The sequence below is a fragment of the Saccopteryx bilineata genome, chromosome 6 (assembly GCF_036850765.1).
Source record: "Saccopteryx bilineata isolate mSacBil1 chromosome 6, mSacBil1_pri_phased_curated, whole genome shotgun sequence".
NCBI lineage: Eukaryota > Metazoa > Chordata > Mammalia > Chiroptera > Emballonuridae > Saccopteryx > Saccopteryx bilineata.
Window position 1 is genome coordinate 152,227,678 of NC_089495.1, and position 24,233 is coordinate 152,251,910.

General features: G+C 36.1%; 1 protein-coding gene across 1 annotated transcript in view; it reads left to right on the forward strand.

Annotated features, from left to right (window-relative positions):
* The window catches only part of ANKRD31 (ankyrin repeat domain 31), a 259,980-nt gene that overhangs the window by 64,569 nt on the left and 171,178 nt on the right, over positions 1–24,233 (forward strand). The window contains 3 exon segments of the mRNA XM_066237559.1: positions 14,720–14,763; positions 17,981–18,628; positions 20,140–20,405. Of these exon segments, the coding sequence (XP_066093656.1) occupies positions 14,720–14,763; positions 17,981–18,628; positions 20,140–20,405 (958 nt within the window).

The following is a 24,233-nucleotide window of genomic DNA, read 5'->3' on the forward strand; positions in this document are numbered from 1 at the left end:
TCAAAATCTGCTTTATAAATTTAGGTGCTCCTATATTAGGTGCATAGATATTTATAATGGTTTTATATCTTCTCCTGTCGGATTTCTCCCTTTATCATTATGTAGTGACTTTCTTTTTCTTTTTCTTTTCTTTTTTTTTTTTTTTTTACAGAGGCAGAGATAGACAGGGACAGACAGACAGGAGCGGAGAGAGATGAGAAGCATCAATCATCAGTTTCTCGTTGCGCGTTGTGACTTCTTAGTTGTTCATTGATTGCTTTCTCACATGTGCCTTGACCATGGGCCTTCAGCAGACCGAGTAACCCCCTGCTGGAGCCAGCAACCTTGGGTCCAAGCTGGTGAGCTGTTTGCTCAAGCCAGATGAGCCCGCACTCAAGCTGGCGACCTCGGGGTCTCGAACCTGGGTCCTTCTGCATCCCAGTCTGACGCTCTATCCACTGTGCCACCACCTGGTCAGGCTGTAGTGACTTTCTTTATTCCTAACTATAGCCTTTGTTTTAAAGTCTGTTTTGACAGATATTATAAGTATTGCTACCCCAGCTTTTTTTATTTTTATTTTTTATTTTTTATTTATTCATTTTAGAGGAGAGAGAGAGAGAGAGAGAGAGAGAGAGAGAGAGAGAGAGAGAGACAGGGGGGAGGAGCTGGAAGCATCAACTCCCATATGTGCCTTGACCAAGGTTTCGAACCGGCGACCTCAGCATTTCCAGGTCAACGCTTTATCCACTGTGCCATCACAGGTTAGGCCTACCCCAGCTTTTTTTAAATTTCCATTTGCATGAAATATTATATGGTCTACCAGAAAATTCTGTCCGTTTTTGGAATAAAACAAAATACAAATTTTTCTTACCATCAATAAACTCTATTAAATAATATAATTGCCATTATTATTAATGATTTCTTGCTAGCGTGAGTGCAATTTGTATATATATCCCATTTTTGAAAAATGTTTTATTTATTTATTTATTTTGTATTTTTCTGAAGCTGGAAACGGGGAGAGACAGACAGACTCCCGCATGTGCCCGACCGGGATCCACCCAGCACGCCAACCAGGGGCGATGCTCTGCCCACCAGGGGGCGATGCTCTGCCCCTCTGGGGCGTCGCTCTGCCGTGACCAGAGCCACTCTAGCGCCTGGGGCAGAGGCCAAGGAGCCATCCCCAGTGCCCGGGCCATCTTTGCTCCAATGGAGCCTTGGCTGCAGGAGGGGAAGAGAGAGACAGAGAGGAAGGGGGGGGTGGAGAAGCAAATGGACGCTTCTCCTATGTGCCCTGGCTGGGAATCGAACCCTGGTCCCCCGCACACCAGGCCGATGCTCTACCGCTGAGCCAACCGGCCAGGGCCATGTTTTATCTTTTGATGCGAAAAATTGAACCAGTGCTTGTTTGATATCTTCTTCACTTTTGAATTTTTTGTCCTTCAAAAATTTTGTAAGGACAAAAACAAGTGATAGTCGGAGTGTGCTAAGTCCAGGGAATATGGTAGATGCGACAGAATTTCCCAGCCTAGTTCTGCAATTTTTTGATGAGTCCCCAAAGCAGCATGTGGCCTGGCATTATCATGATGCAGTATGATGTTCTTCCTATGGAATATCGCCGGCCTCTTTTCTTGGACTGCTGTCTTTAAATTATCCAGTTGCTGACAATACTTTTCTGAATTGAGCTTTTTGTTCGGTTTTAAAAGCTTATAATGTGTTGGTCCTCGAATGTCCCACCATATACACAACATTCGCTTATTCAGAATCAGATTTGGTTTAGAGGTGGAAGGGCTAGGTTTTCCAGGTTCACAATATGCCCTTTTCTTTATGATGTTTTCGTAGGTAATACACTTTAAAAATTACAGTAGCGTAAGTGAACTTTATCAGTAGCCATGGGTACACTATTGCTTCACACATAAGACTAACGTGAATCAACTTTGTTTTAGTTAATTTGCTACGTCAGTATGTATACATTAAGTGATAAAAATAGAGAGGCACACATGTGCCAAATAAACATGTGCTTACGTGTTGAAACTTGTTGTGATAGAAACGGACAGAACTTTCCAGTAGACCTGATATTTTTGATCCCTTCACTTTAAGTCTGTGTGTCTCTTTTGTTTTGAGGTGGTCTCTTATAGACAGCATATGTATGGGTCCTGTTTTATCCATGCAGTTATCGTATGTCTTTTGATTGGAGCATTTAATCCATTTACATTTAAGATTATTATTGATATATAATTGTTTATTGCCATTTTACTTTTTAAATCTACAGTCCTCTTTTACTAGATTTTTTTCTTTGTTCTGTTTACAACAGGCCCCTTAACATTTCTAGCAGCATTGATTTGGTTGTATTGAATTTCTTGAGATTTTTTTGTTTTTGGTCTGGGAAGCTTTTTATTTCTCCTTCAATTTTAAACGATAGCCTTGCTGTATAAAGAAGTCTTGGTTGTAGGCTCTTGTTCTTCATTTCTTGGAATATTTCTTGCCATTCCCTTCTGACCTCTAGTGTTTCTGTTCATACATCCTTTTGGGGGCTCCTCTGTAGGTGATTGATACCTTTTCTCTTGCAGCTTTTAGTATTCTTTATCTCTTAGCTTTGGTATTTTAATTATGATGTGTCTTGGTGTAGGTTTCTTTGGGTTCCTTTTTTTGTGGGATTCTCTGTGCTTCTTGAACTTATGTGACTTTTTCTTTCATCAATTTAGGGAAGTTTCCAGCTATGATTTCTTTAGTCAGGTTCTCTATTTCTTGTTCTTTCTCTTCTCCTTCAGGAACCCCTATAATGCGGATGTTGTTTCTCTTCATGTTGTCACAGAGCTCTCTTAGAATTTTCTCAGACTTTTTGATCCTCTTTTCGTTTTGCTGTTCTGTTTCTGTGCTTTCACTTATCTTTTTGTCTAAATCTCTGATTTGGTCTTCTGCTTCATCCAGCCTGGTTTTAATTCCTTCTAGTGTAGTGTTCATTTCTGATATTGTGTTTGTCATTTCTGTCTGATTTTTTATTTTATTATTTCAATGTTCTTTTGGATGCCTACTATCTCTTTGTTTAGGTGCTCGTTTTGTCCATCTATTGTTGCTATAAGACTCTTGAGCTTCCTAACAATCACTATTCTAAACTCTGCATCCAGTATCTTGCTTATTTACATCTCATTCAGTTCTTTTTCTGGCAGTTTCTCTTGTTGATTCATTTGGATTGCATTTCTCTGTCTTCTCTTTTTGTCTTTGTATAGACTGCTCCTTTGCATATGTTGTTTGTGTCGCTAGCTAAGTATAGTGTTGGTGTTGCCTGCCTCCAGCTTTCAGTTGTGTTCTTTCTAGATCTTCTTGAGTTGGCTTCAGCTGTTTGTAATTTGTTGTGTGCTACTTGTCTGCTGCTACTGCTCTTTTTGCTATTTGTGTTGGCGTTTTCTATGCCTTAGGTGGGCCATATGTGAGGAGCCTTTCCTTAAGATACCACTATAACTAGAATTGTTAAGTCCTGAGCTGATGTTCTCCATATCTATTCACTGGATGTACCAGCCCTGGACATGGTACATACCCTGTTTCTGGCTGGAACCTGGTGCAGACCAGTGGAAGTCACTGCTTTTGACTGGCCCTTTAGCAACGTTCTTGGAACTACCGGTGACCCAGAGTTTGTGGCTGCCTCTGCTGGACCCTAATGCCATTGTAAATATCAGCTGCACTCCTAATCTGGCTTTTACCTCTCTTGGCTAGTGTGTGTGGCCTCTCTATTCCTAAAGTGTGGTCTTTCTGCTGGCCCCCCGTTGCCTCCACCTTCTCAGGCACTCATGAGCTGCAGCTTGGGCTGCTCCATGTGTGTGGGGGACTCCTCGCCTGGCTGTCCTCTGACCCTTGAAGGCATGCAGGCTGCGTCTCCGGGCTCTTTCCCCTGCGGGCATGAGGGACCCGTCTTCAAGCTCTTCCCCTTGCCTTCAACGTGTGAGCTGCCAGGCTCCACCCCCCACAGGTGTGCAGGATGCCTCTTTCGGCTCTGACCTTTGCCGTCACCAGCGGGCCGCCTTTACCCGCCACTCGTGGGCATTCATGTCCCCTCACCAGGCCCTGCCCCCCGCCAGTGCAGGGGATGCCTCGCCCTGCAGAGTTCCACCACCCACGTGCACACAGGAGGCCTCTCTGGGCTCTGCTGCCCAACACCACTGCATGGGCTGCCTTGCTGGGCTCTACCCCCGTTTCCCGCATGGGCCAAGCACTGCAGTTGCTGCCGCAGCTGGGTCCTCCTACCCTTTGGAGTGTACTCAGCAGGTTGTGAGGGCCATGTATCCCAGACCTCAGCATTCAAAACCTGTGTCTCTGATGCGCCCCTTGCCTCTAAGTGTCTCTCTGCACTGACTGGAGCAAGAGAGTCTCTGGTTGGTGGGATAACTGCTTCCCTTTGCTGGTTTGATTCTCCCAGGAAGAACGTCCACTTTAGGTTTGGGGAGTGACCCAGTACAAGGGTCAGGGTGGCTGTCCCCCACAGTCTCTCCCTGTGCCCCTGAGAATACACTCTCCTCTTACAACTCAAGTCCTCTCAGCACTTCTCACTCCTGGAGCTCCGGGTAAGTGGCTTTGAATGAGGTTTTCTGCACATTTCCTTTAATATTGATCCTGGGTCTTAGAGTTCTTTCTCCCTCTCGCAAACAGTAACTGGCTCATCTTTCAACTAATTACTGACTGTATGCCTCCTCTAGTCTCTGAGGCTCCATGCTGGGGTTCCAGTCCTGTGGCTGAGGGCCCACAACTCTCCAGGCAACCCACCCAACTGTGAGAGGCCCTCCGGGCTGCTTCTCACTCCTGGGAGTGGGGCAGCCCTTTCCGCATCTCCTCCCTTTCTACCAGCTCAGTGTGGTTCCTTTGGTGATGCTTGGTTATAAATTCCTCTTAGTTTAGTCCAAAGTTTTATTTTCAAGATATTTGTTTCCAAGTTAGGTTGTAATCCACTTTGGTTCTGGGAGGTGGGAGTTGTAACGTCCACCTACTCTGTTGCCATTTTCCTTCCTTTCACAATATTATTTTCTTCAATTTATTTCTGTCCTCCTTTTCATTGTAAAGAAATTGGTTGCCTTACAGTTGTATATATGAATCACATCTTTATCCAATCCTCTATCGAGTGACACTTTGGTTGTTTCCATGTCTTGGCCAATGTGAATAATATTGCAATGAACATGGGGGTGCATGTCTCTTTATGTACTAATGCTTTTGAGTTTTGGGGGTAGATACCCAGTAGGGGGATTGCTGGGTCATATGGTAATTCTATTCTTAATATAAATATTTGAGAAACCACCATACTTTTTTCTATAATTGTTGTACTAGTTTGCTACCAGCAGTGAATAAGTGGTTCTTTTTCTCCACAGCCTCTCCAACATTTGTTATTACCTGTCTTGTTGATAATAGACACTCTAACAGGCGTGAGGTGGTATCTCATTGCAGTTTCAATTTGCATTTCTCGAATAGCTAGTGAAGATGAGCATCTTTTCATTTAGCTATTGGCCATTTGTATGTCTTCTTGGGAGAATTGTCTGTTCATGTCCTCTGGTCCTCTTCCTATTTTTTCATTGAATTGTTTGCTTGCTTGTTGCTGAGCTTTGTGAGTTCTTTATATATTTTGGATATTGACCCTTTTTGAGCTGTTGTTTGCAAATATCATCTCTCATTTAGTTGGCTGCCTATTTGTTTTGTTGTCAGTTTCTTTTGCTGTGTAGAAGCTTTTTAGTTTGATATAATCCCATTCATTTATTTTTGCCTTTACTTCCCTTGCCTTTGGAGTCAAATTCATAAATTGTTGTTTATGGCCAAGGTCCATGAGCTTAGTACCTATGTTTTCTTCTATGTGATTTATAGTTTCAGGTCTTACATTTAGGTCTCTGATCCATTTTAAATTGATTTTTGTGCTGAGGGACAAACTGTAGTCAAGTTTCCTTCTTTTGCATGTGGTTTTTCAATTTTTCCAGCAGCATTTACTGAAGAGGCTTTCTTTTCTCCACTGTGTGTTTTTAGCTTCTTTTTTGAAGATGATTTGTCCATGTATATGTGATTTTATTTCTGGGCTCTCAATTCTGTTTCATTGGTCTGTATGTCTGTTTTTCTGCCACTACCATGCTGTTTGATTATTGTGGCTCTAGAGTATAATTTGAAGTCAGGTAGTGTGATACCTCCAGCTTCATTCTTTTTTCTCAGGATTGCTTTGGCTATTTGAGGTTTTTTATGGTTCCATACTAACCTGGTAGTTTTTTGTTCTGTTTCTTTAAAGAATGACATTGGGCTTTGATGGGGATTGCATTAAAGTTGTATGTTGCTTTCAGTAATGTTTCTATTTTAACTATGTTATTTCTTTCCATCCATGAACATGGAATATTTTTTTATTTCAATATGTCTTTTTGAATTTCTTTCAACAATGTTTTATAGTATTCAGTATATAGGTTCTTCACATCCTTTGTTAAGTTTATTCCTAGGTACTGTATTTTTTTGTTGTTGTTGCAGTTGTAGAAGAAATTGTTTCTTTGAGTTCATTTTCTGAAGTTTCATTGTTGGCATATAGAAAACCAATATACTTTTGTATATTGATTTTGTATTCTGCGACTTTACTGTTTTGGTTTATTGTTTCTATTGGTTTTTTGGTGTTTTGGGGTTTTCTCTGTACAGGATCATGTCATCTGCAAAAATGATGTCTTTACTTCTACTTCTCCAATACGAATGCCTTGTGTTTCTTTCTTTTGCCTGACTGCTCTGGCTAAAACTTTCAGAGCTATGTTGAATAAGAGTAGAGAGAGTCACAGCCTTGTCTCATTTCTGATTTTAGAGGAAAAGCCTTCATTTTTTTTTTACCATTTAGTATGATATTAGCTGATGCTTTGTCATATATGGCCTTTATCAGAGGCAGATTAAGGTTGGTTGAGGCCCTGGGTGCAGAAGAAAATATTGGGTCCCTTACATTAAAAAAAGTTTAAAGTTGGGGTTTTGCAGGGCTCTTCAGAAGTCAGGGCCCATGGTGCGTGCCCAGTATGCCTGTCATTAAATCTGCCTCTGGCCTTTATTATGTTGTGGTACCTTACTTCTTTTCTGATTTTATTGAGTGCTTTAAACATAAAGGGATATTGTATGTTATCAAATGCCTTTTCTATATCTATTGATAGGATCATATGATTTTTGTTCTGTGCTTTGTTGATGTAGTGTGTTATGTTGATCAATTTCCATATGTTGAACCATCCTTGTACTCCAGAAATGAATCCCACTAGATGTGATGTATTATTTTTTAAATGTGTTGTCATATTTGATTTACTTGTATTTTGTTTAGGATATTTCCATCTGTATTTATTAGAGATATTGGTCTATAGGGTTTTTTTGTTTGTTTGATTTGTCCTTGCCATGTTTTGGTATGAGGGTTATGTTGGCCTCATAAAATGTGTTGAGGGGTATTGCTGCTTCTATATTTGGAAGACTTTAAGATGGATAAGTACCAAATCTTCTTTGAATGTTTGGTAGAATTTGCTAATGTAGCCATCTGATCCTGGACTTCTGTTTTTGGGGAGGTTTTGATAATTGTTTCTATTTCTTCCCTGTTTATAGGTCTATTTAGGTTTCCCATTTCTTTGTGACTCAGTTTAGGGAGATTATTTTGTTCTAGGTCCTCTGTGTGGTTGAATTTGGTGGCATATCATCTTTTATAATATTCTATTATGCTCTTTTGTATATCTGTGATGTCTGTGGTAATTTTTCTCATTTTGGATTTTGTTTATATATGTCCTTCCTCTTTTTTCCTTAGTGAGTCTAGACATGGTTTGTTGATTTTATTGATCTTTTCAAAGAACCAGCTCTTTGTTATATTAATTTATTCTATAGTTTTTTTGTCCTCTAGTTCATTTATTTCTTTTCTAATTTTTACTATTTCCTTTCTTCTGCTGACTTTGGATTGCCATTGTTCTTCTTTTTCTAGTTCCTTAAGGTATGATGTTAGATTGTTTACTTGGGATCTTTCTTGTTTCTTGATATCAGTGTGTAATGATATAAAATTCCCTTTTATTACTAATTTTGCTGCATCCTAGAAATTTTGATGTCTTGTCATTTTTAATTATCTATATATATCTTTTGATCTCTATTTTTATTTCTTCTTTGACTCAGTCACTTTTTAGAAGTGTGTTCTTTAATTTCCACATTTTTGTGGGATTCTTTACTTTTTACAGTTGAATTCTAATTTTATAGCCTTGTGATCAGAAAATATGCTTGGTATAATTTTAATCTTCCTGAATTTGTTGATGTTAGTTTTGTGGCCCAACCTGTGGTCTATTCTTGAGACTGTTCCATGCTCACTGGAGAAGAATGTATAATCTGATATTTTGGGATGAAATACCCTATAAGTGTTTATTATGTCCATTTGGTCTAGAGCAGTGGTTGGCAAACTACAGCTTGCGAGCCACATGCAGCTCTTTGGCCCCTTGAGTGTGGCTCTTCCACAAAATAATATGTGCTGGCGCTACCTCGATAAGGAATGTACCTACTTATATAGTTTACGTTTAAAAAATTTGGCTCTCAAAAGAAATTTCAATCATTGTACTGTTGATATTTGTCTCTGTTGACTAATGAGTTTGCTGACCAAGTCATTTAAGGCCGATATTTCTTTATTGATTTTCTGTTTGGATAATCTATTTAAAGTCATCAATGTATGCTGAAATCTCCAAGTATGATTGGGATTTTGTCTACTTCAATTTTAGATCAGTTACTAGGTGTCTTATATATTTGGTGTTCCCTGGTTTGGTACATATTTATTAAGAAATGTTATGTCTTTTTGATATACTGTCCCCTTTATCATCATGAAATGTCCATCTTTGCCTCTGGTTACCTTTGTTGTCTTGAAATCAACATCGTCAGATATGAGTATGGCTACACCTGCTTTTCTTTGGATATTATTTGCTTGGAGAATCATTTTTCAACCTTTTGCTTTGAATCTACTTTTGTCCTTGCAGTTTAGATGTGTCTTTTAAAGGCAGCATATGGTTGGGTTTTGCTTTTTGATCCAGTCTGCTACTCTGTGCCTCTTTTTTGGTGAGCTCAGTCCTTTTTAAAGTAAGGATAATTATTGACGCATGAGGGATTTCCTATAGCCATTTTATGTTTTGTTTTTTGGTAGCTCTGTGTCTTGTTTGGTTCTTCTCTTTTGTTTTTCTTTCCATTGTTTTTGTTTGATGGTATTCCATAGGTTTTCCCGTTTCTTTCTTTTTTTTTATAGCTACATGTTTCAGTAGTGGCATTTTCTGAGTGGTTACCTTTAGGTTGTTGAAAGAAAAATTGTCATACTTACAAGAGTCTATTATCATATATGAATTCTTCTGCATTCCATCCTCCTTTGCTACTGCTGGTCTTTATCTTCTCTTATATGTTATTGTTGTTGCAGATTATCCTTGTTTTTATTGTGATATTGTTGGAGCTTTTACATGTAGTTTTGATTTGTTTTGTCCTTTGTGTCTGGTCAAATAACACCCTTTTGTGTTTCCTGCAGTAGGGATTTTCTCGTGATAAATTCCCTCAGCTTCTGTATGTCTGGGAAAGTTTTTATTTCTCATATTTGAAGGATAACTTTGATGGATATAATACTCTTGGCTGGTAATTCCTCTCTTTCAGTACTTTGAATGTTTGGGTGCACTCTCTTTTGGCTTGTAGCGGTTCTTCTGAGAAGTCTTATGATAACCTAATGGGCTTTTCTTTATATGTTATGTTCTTTTTCCTAGCTGCCTTGAGGATTCTTTCTTTGTCACTGATCTGTGTGTATGTGTAACAGAGACAGAGAGAGGAAAAGGTAGGGACAGACAGGAAGGGAGAGAGATGAGAAGCATCAACTCTTTGTTGCAGCACCTTAGTTGTTCATTGATTGCTTTTTCATATGTGCCTTGACTAGATGTCTACAGCAGACCAAGTGACCCTTTGCTCAAGCCAGTGACCTTGGGTTCAAGCTGGTTAACTGTGCTCAAACCAGAAGAGGCCATGCTCAAGCTGGTGACTTTGAGATTTTGAACCTGGGTCCTCTGTGTCCTAATCTGACACTCTATCCACTGCACCACCACTTGGTCGGGCATCTTAATCACTGATTTTTGATGATTTTTTTGCAATATGCTTTGGAGTAGGTCTCCTTTGGTTGTGGTAACTCAGCATTTTGTTTCCTTCTTCGATTCGAGTCTCTAACTCCTTTCATAGGCTTGGGGGAAATTCTCATCAACTATTTGTTTGAATAGGCTCTCCATTCTCTTCTTCTTCTGATATACTCATTATTCTTATATTGTTCTTTCTGATGGAGTCAGACAATTTTTGTAGAATCTCAAGTTTTTTTAGTTTGTGGGTCTCTCTCTTCTCTCTGTAGCATCTCTAGTTGCCTGTCTTCAGTGTCACTAATTCTTCCCTCTATCTGGCTTTTTCTATTAGCCTAATCTGCTACCTCTGTCTTCAGTTCATGTATTGAATTCTTCATCTCTGTTTTAAAGTTTTAACCTCTTGGTGAGGTATTCATTTTGTTCATTAATTTGTTTTCTGAGCTCACTAAGTTGCCTATTGGTATCTTCTCCCATCTCATTGAGTATTTTCAGAACTTCAATTTTTAATTTTCTGTCTTTTAACTTCAAGGCTTCTTTGTAATTGAGTTTTTTTCCTGGAGATTTAAAATTTTTTTTCTGAACTACATCTCTGTCTTGTGTATCCATGGTATTTGATTTTTTCTTCCTTGATGGCATCTGTGAGTGCTATTTTTAAGAACCCTAACAAAATATAACCTAACAATATTGAAAAATTCGTAAAATACAATAAATATAAAAATTTAGAAAATTACAACAAAAGAAAAACCACTGGAAAAAGAATCAAAAGCAAACAAAAAATAAAAAACAAGCTCACAAAAAATTAAGAATAAAAAATATAGAAATTAAAAATAAATTAAAAAATGAAATAGAGAAAAAAAGGAAAAATAAATTTCAGTTTTGAGAGGTTTCTTCCAGTAGGCATTGCTGTATTACAACCTTCAGCTCTGTGAAATTCCTGGGATGTTTGCTGAGATATTGCTGTCACTGTCACAATGATGTAGGCAGAGCCACAGTTGCATTGGTCGGTGGGGAATATTGTGAGGGCTTTATGGCTCAAGCAATGGTGATTTCAGGCTTCCGGGCACTCCTTCCAACATCTCAACAGACCTGGGGTTCGGACGTGGAGCACCTGTGTTCTTCTGGGCACAGAGTGGCTCTGGAGAACAAGCTGTGGGGTTTGTCTCGGCTGCTCTCTGTACTGCCAGATGAGGGAGGCTGTGGGCCCACACTTTAATTTTCTTTGTCTTTGCTGAGTGCAGGCTGCAGGCAGTCTATAGGAATACTGTCCTTGACCCTGTGCTCTGGCTTCTTTGGTTGATCTGCCCCTCTGTCTCACCACTCCTTACAGCAGGAAGAAACACAGTCACTTTGAGTTTCCTTCTCATACCCCTCAGACAAAATTCAGAGAGCCTGAGTATCCCTCCTTCCTGTAGTCCAGCAGAAAAACAAAACAAAACAACCCAGTCATTCCAGGTTTGTCTCCTCTCCTCTCCAAAGCCTACTACGAATGCATTTTATCTTCTGACTCCCTTTATACCTTGTCTCACCTTTAGTCCATTTGGTGCATGGATTTTTAAGGTGTGCCAGTAAGCCCATCTGGGGTTCCTTCACTGCATCATAGCTGTTCAACTTGTTGAACTATCAAGGGAAGAGATCAGGAGTATCTCTCATGCTGTCATTACTCTGATGTCATCCAATAATAAGTGTTATACCTATTGAATTTATGAATGTTTTGTCTAGTAGTTAATATGTTTGAAGTGGTAAAAATGTTAAATTTGTAGTTTAAATTAAGAGAATTGAAGTTTATAATTACTTAAATGTTAGAGAAACAGTAGTTTTCAAGTGTTAGATATAGAAGTTTAATAATTTGATCATTAAATCTAACTAAAAATAGTAATGGATTTTTTTTGTTGAAATATAAAAACGTTTGTGGTTTTTGTGATGTCTAATCAATAACAAATAGACTAATATAATTCAGATTATGCCAAACACACTTTCCAAATGTGGTGAAAATATTTAGCATCTTTTACCATATATAGTCTTTTAGATAGACTAGAATAATTTTGGAGCTATAAAGGTACCATCTTACAGGTTGAAATCCTTATTTTGTAAGTATGTCTTGAACAGTTTGAAAGGATTTGAAAGAAGTGTCATAGGGCATTCCTTTCTCTCCTTTGGGTTTTGATCATGATAAGAGGTGTTGACTATAGTTAGACAAAAGATCTATTTTCATTTTTCTCATACTCAATCCCCCAAAAGACAGGGTTCTACTGTCTTGCATTCCCCATGTTTCAAACTTCTTAACCATTTGGCCTGAGAGCCATTAGTGCCTTATGATGCTGTTGGTATCTGTACACTCCTTCCACTGTCCTCATTAAATGTCTGACTCACTAGTCTTTTACTGGCTGTTCTTTTAAAAGTTCCATGAGCACCAGAATTATAACTTTGTGGTGTTCTTTCTGCCATGAGGCCCCTGTGACTTGAGACCCAGAAATGGTCATTCCTTTCCCTGTGGTGCTTCATTGCAGCCCCTTCTTGCCTTTACTCCTTTCAGAATGTTCAGAACAAGAGGCTCATTTTATTATCATCATAGATTTTGGGTTAATTTACATATAATAAACTATTAAATTCTTAATTAGTATAACTGACTCTGTTCTAATACAATTTAATCTCTCGATTCAGAGTAATTTTAACCAAATTGTAGATGAATCAAAATAAGTAAATGATCTTCAGTAAATATGTTAATGTTGGCCTTAAAATGGTTTGTTTATAAGTTAAAATTCAGCTCCTCTGAGCATTTTCTTTTCATTAAGCACTTTAGAATTATTTCCATATATTACATTTTATCTCTTTCAGATGATAAGTAGAAAATACACAAAATCTTTTAATAATTTATTGACGGAGAGGCAAGAATTTAAGAAAAATGCTTTTTTATATTTGCAATAACTTTTAAGTAAATTTTGTAGCTGTAAAATAATTTTTTCTTAATATATTTTTAAATATAGTAATCAAATTACTAAAATATACTTTATAATTTATCAAGTTTTAAAAATAGTATAATAACTATTGGCATAAAAGAATGATCATTTTTATGATGAGGTTGTTAAAAATAGCATAGAAGAAGATGACTTTAAGATTTTTTCTTTATAGTTCAGAAAAGGAGGAAGAAGATATAATCTTTTTCTCTTTTTTTGAACTGTAATTCCCCCAGGATCTGAGATTTTATTACAAACAAATATCTCCTTGTAAAGGTAATTGAAAATTTATCTGTTGTTTTAAAATATTCCTTTATTGGTATTAAATTTTAAGCAACCAGAGGTATAAAATTTTACACAAGAAATAGTGTACTATATCATTATTGCTTGGCACAAAGGACTCTAATGTAAGGAGAGGAAATGATTTTTGCCTATATGACTTTTTGCTCATCATCCTTTGAGGGACTGGAATGCCATAATGTTAATCTACCTAGCTGATTCTCATAGCTTTTTATCATCAAATGGCAATGGTGAAACAAAATAATAATAATAATAATAATAATAATAATAGGCTTTTGCAGGATATAAAACTTAGTAAGCACATAAACTCAATATACTTATTTTTTCCCTTGAAAAACCTATCTTGGTTGTAAGGATACATTCTGAGGTTTAGCAGATAATTACTTACTTATTCACTTGTTCTTGATATTGCCTAATCAAAAGAAACCAAAATAATGACTCAAACATATACCAGTGAGCCCTGAATTGCTACCTAAGTATGCCAGAGTGCCAGGGCCTCAATAGTGAAGGTAGGAGATAAGAGGAATAGAGTAGAACAGTGATCTCCAATCCCCGGGCCATGGACCAGTACCGGTTTGTGGGCCATTTGGTACTGGTCCACAGAGAAAGAATAAATAACTTACATTATTTCCGTTTTATTTATATTTAAGTCTGAACGATGTTTTATTTTTAAAAAAATGAACATATTCCCTCTGTTACATCTGTCTAAGACTCACTCTTGATGCCTATCTCTGTCACGTGATATATTTATCCGTCCCACCCTAAAGGCCGATCCGTGAAAATATTTTCTGACATTAAACTGTTTCGTGGCCCAGAAAAGGTTGGGGACCACTGGAGTAGAAGAAATATCTTTCTTCTTGAAGTTCCTTAATGTGGTGTGAATTGATGTTAGCCAGCTCCTCTCAGAGGCCACATGCTAGGTGAGGAGCGGATAATGAAGGTGAACTCACATTTAGGAAATCTGACTCTTTTGGCTCCTACCTAAGGTACTCCTTTTCATACTTAACTGGACAGCATGAATTCATTTAAATCCTATTACCTAATATGTAGGAGATAACAACACTGAGAAAGTAGATACAATTTTTTTCTCATGTAGTTACAAATACTTAGACTAACTCAGCCAAAACAAAAAGATTGGCTTTTAGCTGCACCAATACCAAATAATTATAATATAATTTGGCTTTGTGTAAAATACATATTTTTAAATGGCAAAATTTTCTTTTATTGTCTTTATTGCCAACATGATACTTTTATATCAAATTGGTATAATAATTATAAAATATTTAAAATATATGAATGTATGAGGGTGTCATTTTAAGTTATATAATTAAGAAATGCCAAGTGAGAGGGTATGTATGTTTTTAGTACTTTAATAAAACTGGAATGTAAACATATGTTGTTATCTTCTAGGGTCTAAGGCTGAAAATCCTGAAGTTTTGCCTCATCCAGAAAAGGTTGGTCTATATAGCTGAGATTAGGTATCTAGATCATAGGTTTAAATTTCTTTTTTTAAATTATGTTGATTAAAGTCTCAAGCCCTTTTAGGTTCTTCTCCTAGGCAGGAACATGACTAAACTACTTCAGTAGGTAGAAATCTATTCTTGTCTAACAACTCCTTGCAGTATTTATTCTTCCTATCTCTAATGAAATAGTATTTTTTGGATCTATGTTTCTTTTCTAGAAACATAACATTGGAGAAACATAACATTGTCAGATTAGTTGCTGCGATGATAGAGCAGAAATGCTTTCTGTTGGTTTGTCTTCTATCCTAGTTCCTTTATTATTTCCTTATAGATAACTGCTTTCCCATCCTCCAGTTGCTATTCAGTAATCATGTGTTGAGTGCTTGTTTTTGCTTTGCTGGCTTCTTGATGCAATGGGGAATCAGAGGAGTGTAAGACTGCCTCTGCCCTACAATGGACTCATGAAATCAAAAAACTCCCCAGGTCAACACTACTACACCTGTACCTTACTTTATCTCTGCTATGCCTTATACATTCCTGCCTCCCTGGTTTTGTTCAAGGTCAGGAACAAGAAGGCAAGGGGTAGAGCAAAAATTTGAAACCAGATAGGTGTGTGTTCTAAGGACAAATTTGTCATTTAAATGTGTAAAATACCACTAGTGATATCCACTTCACAAGATCATTTTGAGGACTGAGAATGAGCCCGAGTTGGTGCTTAATAAATGTGTTTCTCCCTTACTTCACTCCTTCACAAATCTTAGATTTCTGCTTCAAGTCCCTTTTCCTTTGTGGTTCTGTCTCAGATACTTCCGGTGGTCTTGACCAAAGTAATTACTTCCTCTTTAACATTCATTAGTCACTGACTATATCAGTATTTTCCAATCACTTGCATCCTATAACATGAGAAGATCTTTTGAGAAAAGGGATTTTTTTTGAATAAAGAAGTTTAAAGAACACTGTATCCTAAAGTTTCCTCGGATTTATAATATGCATGTTATGAAAATTCTTGTGGTAAAGAAACCTGTTTAACTTTGTTTAACCAAGCATTTATAAAGCGATCATGAAAGTTTGCCACAAAATTCCCCTTTTCCCTCCCTGAAAACTATCTTGAAACACACTAGGCTGAATGGGTTATGCCATTCATTCGAGTTCACACATTATATTTGGAATTGTTCATAGTTTATGTAATGTCTTCTGTATTTATACTTTAAATCTTTAATTAGAAATTAACTTCTTTTAGGGAAGTGTCCAATATATATACTTTATTATATCTATGGCCTTGAATTTAGTAGATCAAAAGACTTCAAATAGAATGAAGATCTTGAACTGTGACTTAAAGAATGGGTATAAGATTTGGTTCTTGAATTTGAAATTCTTTTTTATCTTTCAGATAAAATTATAGTTTGCATTACTGATAAATAGATATGTCTTTTTACACTTTGTATGTTATGTATGGAAAAGATAAATGATGGCAGGTAGAAAAGAAGAAGAGGGAGAATAAAATAGTTTTCACTTTTCTTATTTAAATCAAGTCAGAATATCAAAGGGCTTACATTTTACAGTGTAGTTTGTCTGAGTGGTGTGCCAGTGGAAGATGGATTTTATGTTTAGAAACAGCCAAAAGTCATTGAAACCCATTCTGTTATTTAAGATCAAGCAAATACAGTTTTTAATGTTGAAAAGAAGTTCAGAACCTTACAATATTGAGACTGGTTTTCTTGAATGGCTTATAAAAAGATTTGAAAGCACTTCCAAAAGAAGAAGTCTAATAATATTTTGAGCATTAGGCCTGACCAGGCAGTGGTGCAGTGGATAGAGCGTCAGACTGGGATGCCGAGGACCCAGGTTCGAGACCCCAAGGTTGCCAGCTTGAGCATGGGATCATCTGGTTTGAGCAAAAAGCTCACCAGCCTGGACCCAAGGTCGCTGGCTCGAGCAAGGGGTTACTCTGTCTGCTGAAGGCCTGCGGTCAAGGCACATATGAGAAAGCACTCAATGAACAACTAAGGTGTTGCATATCGCAATGAGAAACTAATGATTGATGCTTCTCATCTCTCCGTTCCTGTCTGACTGTCTCTATCTATCCCTCTCTCTGACTCTCTGTCTCTGTAAAAAAAAATAAAATAAAATATTTTGAGCATTAGAAATATTGTGAAAACAGATGTAATATATTAAGATGATATCTTTGAAAAATAATAGTAATTTAGAAATACAACGTTTGTGGGTTTTGTTTAAAACAACCATAACCCGGAAACATTTGTAGCCAAAGCTCATAATATTTACATAGAACTAGCCCTCATTTCTCCTCTTTTTCCCTCTGACCTCCTGTCTTTTGGCCTTTTTACTTCACATTTACATAGTCATACAGAGGTGGGAAATAAAAAAGTGAAACTATATACCCAGTTTATTCAAAGTAAATAATTTTATAAAAGTCTGTAGTTGTTTTTTTTTTGTTTTTTGTTTTTTTTGATTAAGTGAGAGACAGGGAAATAGATTCCCAGATGCTCCCCAAACAGGATCTGCCAGGCAAGCCCATATCAGGCGATGCTCTGCCCATCTGGGGCCACGCTCTGTTTCATGGCAACCGAGCTACTTTAGCATTTGAGGTGAGGCCGTGGAGCCATCCTCAGTGCTCAGGGCCAGCTTGCTCAAACCATTCAATCTATGGCTGCAGGAGAAGAAGAGAGAGAGAGGGGGAAGGGAGAAGGGTAAAGAAGCAAATAGGTTTTTCTCCTGTGTATCCTGACTGGGAATTGAACCTAGGACTTCCACATATCAGGCTCACACTCTTCTGTTGAGCCACCCGGCCAGGGCCCAAAAGTCTATAGATTTTTGGCAAAGTTTTTGACAACCATTAACTGCAGTGAAGTTTTGAGATTATCTATTAATTTAACTATTCATGCCATCTCTGCTTCTTCTTTTAGTATGGTTGATTTAAACTTAGCTGGACAGATAATTCAACATCTGTAATTATGGTTCAGCTAATTTTACCCTTGGTCCACTATTATATGTTTAACCATATGTTCAGAATCATTAGTGATTTCTTATAAGAAAGTAGTAGTATTTTTATTTCCAGAAGGAGAGGAAAACTGATAAAACTTTTTGATGACAACTTACTGACATGATAAACTAGAATATTATAAAGTTTTCATTTTGAACACTTTTTGTATGTGTTGTACTAATGGAGTTCCTTTTTTGGAATACACAGGAGCTAAATGCAGACAGAGATTCTCCTGAAATTAGCCTTCTCTCAGGTACTGCCATTACAGTATCTGATTTGGTTGCTGTAAAGGAGAACTCGTTAATAGAGCCACAGAAGATCATAGCAACATCAAATACATTTTCTGAATCTGGAGAGGAAGTCACATTGACCATGACTTCTGAAGAAACTAAAGATGAAGAAAGCTCTCTTGAAACTTTTGTGTCTGCCTTAGAGAAGTTGCTAACATCACCAGAAAACATCCAGGAGGAAAAATTGTTTGAAACAATGAGTGATTGTGAGCCTGGAGAGTTATTGAACCCATTGAGCAACTCTCCGAATTCCATATCGATACCTTTGACATGTCACAGAGATTTACTAGAAAACACAAAGGATGATGCATTGCCAGCTGAGTTGTTAGCAGCCCTAAACACACCCTCAGAAGTTAAGGTAGGATCCATCTATCACAGAAAAGAGGGAGGCAGCCATCTCATTGCTGGGAATGAATGTTTAGGAGGAGAGCCAAACATGTCTCAGACTGATGAAGATTGTATACAAATAGAAGAGGTGAATTTTGAGTCCCTTTGTTCTACTCCACCATTTGAACAGGATTCCAAGTTAGCTGAGCTACAGGACAAGGATCTTCCAGTACAGCAAGTAAGTGCAAGTATGTGTCTTCATTGCCCACATATTTTAAATTCAAACCTTCTATACAAATAGTAACACTCAGAAAATACTTTTTGACTTTGAAGCATATTGTGATCTTTTCAGAGGTTCCTGGGGTCGGGTTTTCAAGGGGGTGAAAGTTAAAATAGGTAAGTTTCTTCTCAGAAGACCTGCAAAGATATAACATTAGATTGCTTATGTACAGGAAAGAAAGAATTATCAGAATTTTCCCCATTAGCTCGTAAAGTCACTATGTCCACCTGGGTGCAGAGTAGAGATACCCCACATTCATTTCTAGTTGGACATAGAAAATATATATGCAGTTGGACTGCTGGGAGAGGGGAAAATTATGCCTGGCTTCAGCAGAACCTTGCGTTCTATATCTAGACAACCCTGCAGGGGCCTACCACTCACTAAGTCCCTCTTTCATCCTGACAATGAAAAAAATCTTTAATGTTTTACTGATTAAAATGGTAATGCATCCTCATTATAAAAATTTAAACATTACAGCAATACATAGTAATACAGTCTCCTATGATTTCACTTTTCAGAGATAATCACTGTTAACAGTTTGATGTATCTGTCTCCCAATTTTTTTATGCATATTCTATTTATCTATCTTATGTAAATGCTATTATAATATATATAATATAAACATATAATTTGTTTTTTTAATTTAATAATCTTGGTTATTTTTCTGTGTCAACAAATATAGCACTACTTAAATATTTTTACTTGCTACATGGTATTCCACTAGTGGGTTTTGTGTATTGTGTAATGTATTTGACAAATTCACTTAATTACGGTTATTTGGATTACTTCTTTTCCTTTTTTTCTTCTTGCTATTACCAAAATGCTCCTATGACTAGATCCTGAAGATTAAATTAAACATTTGAGTATTCTAACCTGAAATGAGGTAGTATGAATAAAGTGTAGGGAATTGATTGGTATTGATAGAGTAGGCATAAACTTAGCAAGTCTTCAAGAAAAAAAGTGTTTTTAAATATAAAAAATGCTTTGTATTATTGCTTGAGTTTGCTAATTTTCTTTTGAATAGATAGAACTGCTTTGTGCAATGAGTTTTGCCCCAGTGACATTAAATAATTAGTTGATTATTGGTTGTTCATTGAATATTATATTTAATAATTAAAATTCACACCATATAAGCTATTACCAATGAAAATTATTAACTTAATGTTAAAAGAAACCATGATTAAAACAGATATCACTCAAAAATAAAATTAGAAGATTGATTTAGACAAATCAAATTAAATACTCATGACATAGCTGTAAAAATACTCTATATCGACCTTGTTACCTGAGAAGCTTTGCAAACTGGACATATAATTTTTCATTATAGTCACACGTCTGGAATTTTGTACTTTCACTTTGTAAAAGGTATTTTCATGTAATGAAAGGGCAAGATAAACTTAATCTCTCCTAGTTTTAATATGTTTTGTATGGTTGTAATTATTTGTGTATATATTTATATTTTAATACAGACTCGGGAAGAGCCAAATCCATTTGGATTGCAGACTTCGGTTTATCAAAATGTAATCTCTTATAATCCACTAAATAATAGGAGAAACTCAACTCCAGTAGAAAATAGCTCTGACCAGGACCCTCCTCGTGTGCTAAGGAGATCATACAGAATGTGAGTAGGCCGATATACAAAGTACACAGATGACATGTGTAAGATGCCAGAAAAAGTTTTACCAGAAATACTTGCTGTGAGAGTCAAATAAAAGTCTTCAACTGAGGTATTCAGGTATGCTACAAAATTTTATTTTTCTACCCAGGTATGAAACAGACTTACTAGATAATTCTATGCTTGGGATATTAGAGTTAGTGTATAGTTACCCCTAAGAAAAGAACTTTATTTTTTATTGTTAATTTTTTATTTTGCGGTTTTTTTTTTTAATTAAAAAATTCTTTCCTTTTTTGGTTTAAGGACCAAAGTAATGGAGATTTGTTATATTTCAGCCTATCACTAATTTTCTTTTTTTTAAAAAATAAGTTTTAGATAATATCCATCACCACACAGTTACAGGTTTTTACTTATGATGAGAACTTTTAAGATTTACTCTCATAGCAACTTTCAAATATACACTACAGTATTATTAACTATAGTCACCATACTGTATATTATAACCCTAGGACTTATTTATCTTTAAAAAAATTTTAAACTAAATTTATTGAGGTAACATTAGTTAATAAAATTATATAGGTTCCAAGTGTATACTTCTATAATACATCATCTGTGTATTGCATGTGTGTTTACTACTCAAAGTAAAATCTTTTTCCAACACCATATAATTGATCCCTTTACTACGCCATCCACTCCCCTTCCCTCTGATAACCACTATACTTTTGTCTGTGCCTATGAGTTTTTACTTGTTTTTTATTTCCTTGTTTGTTCATTTGTTGCTTTCAGTTTTGCATCCCACATATGAGTGAAATCACGTGGTTCTTAAGTTTTTTGTCTGATTTATTTCACTTAGCATGATATTCTCAAGGTCCTTCCATGTTGTTGCAAATGGTAGTATTTCATCCTTTTTATAGCTGAGAAGTATTCCATTGTATATATGTGCTACATCTTTATCCATTCAGCTATCAAAGGACACTTTGGTTGTTTCCATGACTTGGCCACTGTGAACAGTGCTGCAGTGAGCATAGGGGTGCATATATGTTTGAAAATAAATGTTTTCAAAAATTTCAGGCAAATACAGTGGTCCCTCATCTATCACAGGGCTTAGGTTTTGGACCCCCCACCCCACAATAGGAGAAAATCTGTGAAGTAGCGACCTTATATTTATTTTATTATTTATGTGTATTTTAAGACTTTATAAACCCTCCTCACACTCTTATAAACCTTTCCAACACTGTTATTAACCTTTCCCACACTCTTATAAACACTTCCTATGCTCTTAAACACTTTATACACTCTTAAACCTACATAATTTTAACAACATATAAAATTCTATATGGGTACTCACCATTGAATAATAATATGTTTAAATTAATAATTTTTATATTTTTTATATTGTTCTCAATTTTTTAGGCTAGAAAATGCTTATTTTACCACAAAAATAATTAAAATAATAAATATATAAAAAATACCTATATACCACAAGAGTGAAAAATTCATGATACAAAATTAGATTTATACAATTTGAAAATATGCAATACAGTGAGACCACAAAAAGTGAACCGCGATATGGTGAGGGACGACTGTACCCATAAGAGGGGCTTCTGGGTCTTATATAACTCTGTACTTAATTTTTTGAGGACCCCCACGGTGTTTCACATAGCGACTTTACTAGTTTACATTCCCACCAGCAGTGAGTGAGGGTTCCTTTTTCTCCACATTCACTTGTTGCTTGTTTTGTTGATAATAGCCATTGTAAGAAGTTTAAGATGTTATCTCATTGTGCTTTGGATTAGCATTTTTCTAATAGCTAGTAAAGTTAAGCATCTTTTCATATATCTGTTGGCCATTGGTATGTCTTCTTGGGGAGAAGTGTCTGTTTAGGTCCTCTGCCCATTTCTTAATTGGCTTGTTTGTTTTTTGTCGCTGGGTTGTAAGTTATAGATTTTAAACATTAAACCCTATTGGAGGTGTTTGCAAATACATTTTCCCATTCGATTGGTTGACTTTTTGTTTTGTTGACAGTTTCTTTGCTGTGCAGAAGATTTTTAGTGTTATATAGTCCCATTTGTTTATTTTTATTTAACTTCTCTTGTCTTTTAGGTAAAATTTATAAAATTTTATAAGGTTCATAAGTTTTTGTACATATGTTTTCTTATACGTAATTTATTTTTTGAGGTCTTATATTTAGATATTTGATAAATTTTCAGTTAATTTTTGTGTATGATGACAAAAACAATAAACAAACAATGAAGTTGCAGGATACAAAATAGATGTATAAAAATCCATTGCATTCCTATATACTAAGAATGAAATTTTAGAAAAATAAATGAAAAAAACCCCTGCTTCTACAGTTGCAACAAAAGATAATAAAATAATGTAGAAATAAACTTAACAAAGAATGCGAAGGACCTATACAATGAAAACTACAAGACATTATCGAACGAACTTAAGGAAGACACAAGAAATGGACCAGATATAGATTGGAAGAATCAACATTGTTAAAATGACCATATTATCCAAAGCAATATACAGATTAATACAATCCCCATCAAAATCCAAATGACATTTTTTAAAGAAATAGAACAAAAAAATCATCAAATTTGTAGGGAACCACAAATAAGCCAAAGCAATTCTGAGAGAAAAGAACAAAGCCAGAGGTATCAAACTCCCTGACTTCAAATTATATAACAGAGAGACAGTAATCAAAACAGCATGGAATTAGCAGAAAAATAGGCACAAAGACCTATAGGACATAATGAGAGCCCAGAAATAAACCCAATATATGAACAAGTAATTTTTGATAAAGAAGCCAAAAAACCTACAATGGAGAAAATAATGCCTCTTCAAAGACTGTTGCTGGGAAGATTGGAAAGCCACATGCAAAAGAATGAAACTAGACTACTATTTGTTACCACATACAAGGACTTACTTATTTTATAACTGGAAGTTTGTACCTTGAGGCCACCTTTGCCCATTTTACCCCCTCACCTCTGGCAACCACCAGTTTGTTCTCTGTATATATGAGTTTGGGGTGTTTTTTTAGATTCCATATATAAGGAGATACATACTTGTCTTTCTCTGCATGACTTATTTCACTTAGCATAATACCTTCAGGGTCCATCCATGTTGTCAAAAATGGGAGCATGTCCTTCCTTTGTATGGCTGAATAATATTCCATTGTGTATATATATGTGTCACATTTTCTTTATCCATTCATCCATTAATATAGTTGTTTCTATGTCATGTTTATTGTAAATAATGCTTCAATGACCATGGAAGAGCAGACATCTTTTCAAGATTGTGATTTTGTTTTCTTTGGAAAATACCTAGAAATGGAATTGCTGGATCATATGGTAGTTCCATTTTAAATTTTTTTGAGGAACCTCCATACTGTTTTCCATAGTGGCTGTACCAATTTATCGATATATTCCCAACAACAATGCACAAGGTTTCCCTATTCTACATCCTCACCAACACTTGTTACTTCTTGTATATTTCTTTGTTTTCTTGTGGTTTTGATTTGTATTTCCTTGATGATTCATGATATTGAGCACCTTTTCATGTACCTCATGTACATCCATTTAGATGTCTTTTTTAGAAAAATGTCTTTTCAGTTCCTCTACCACTTTTAATCTTATTTTTATTTGCTATTGAATTGTTTGAGTTCTTTATATATTTTGGATTTTAACCCCTTATCAGATATATGATTTGCAAATATTTTCTTCTATTTAATAGGTTGCCTTTTCATTTTGTTGATGGTTTCTATTGCTCTGCAGAAGGTTTTTAGTTTGATGTAGTTCCACTTGTTTGATTTTGTTTTTGTTGCCTTCGCATTTGGTGTCAAATACAAAATATTTGTAGCAGAGACCAGTGTGAAAGTGCTTGCCTCTACGTTTTTTTCCTGTGAGTTTTAAGGTTTTAGGTCTTAACCATCAAATCTTTTTT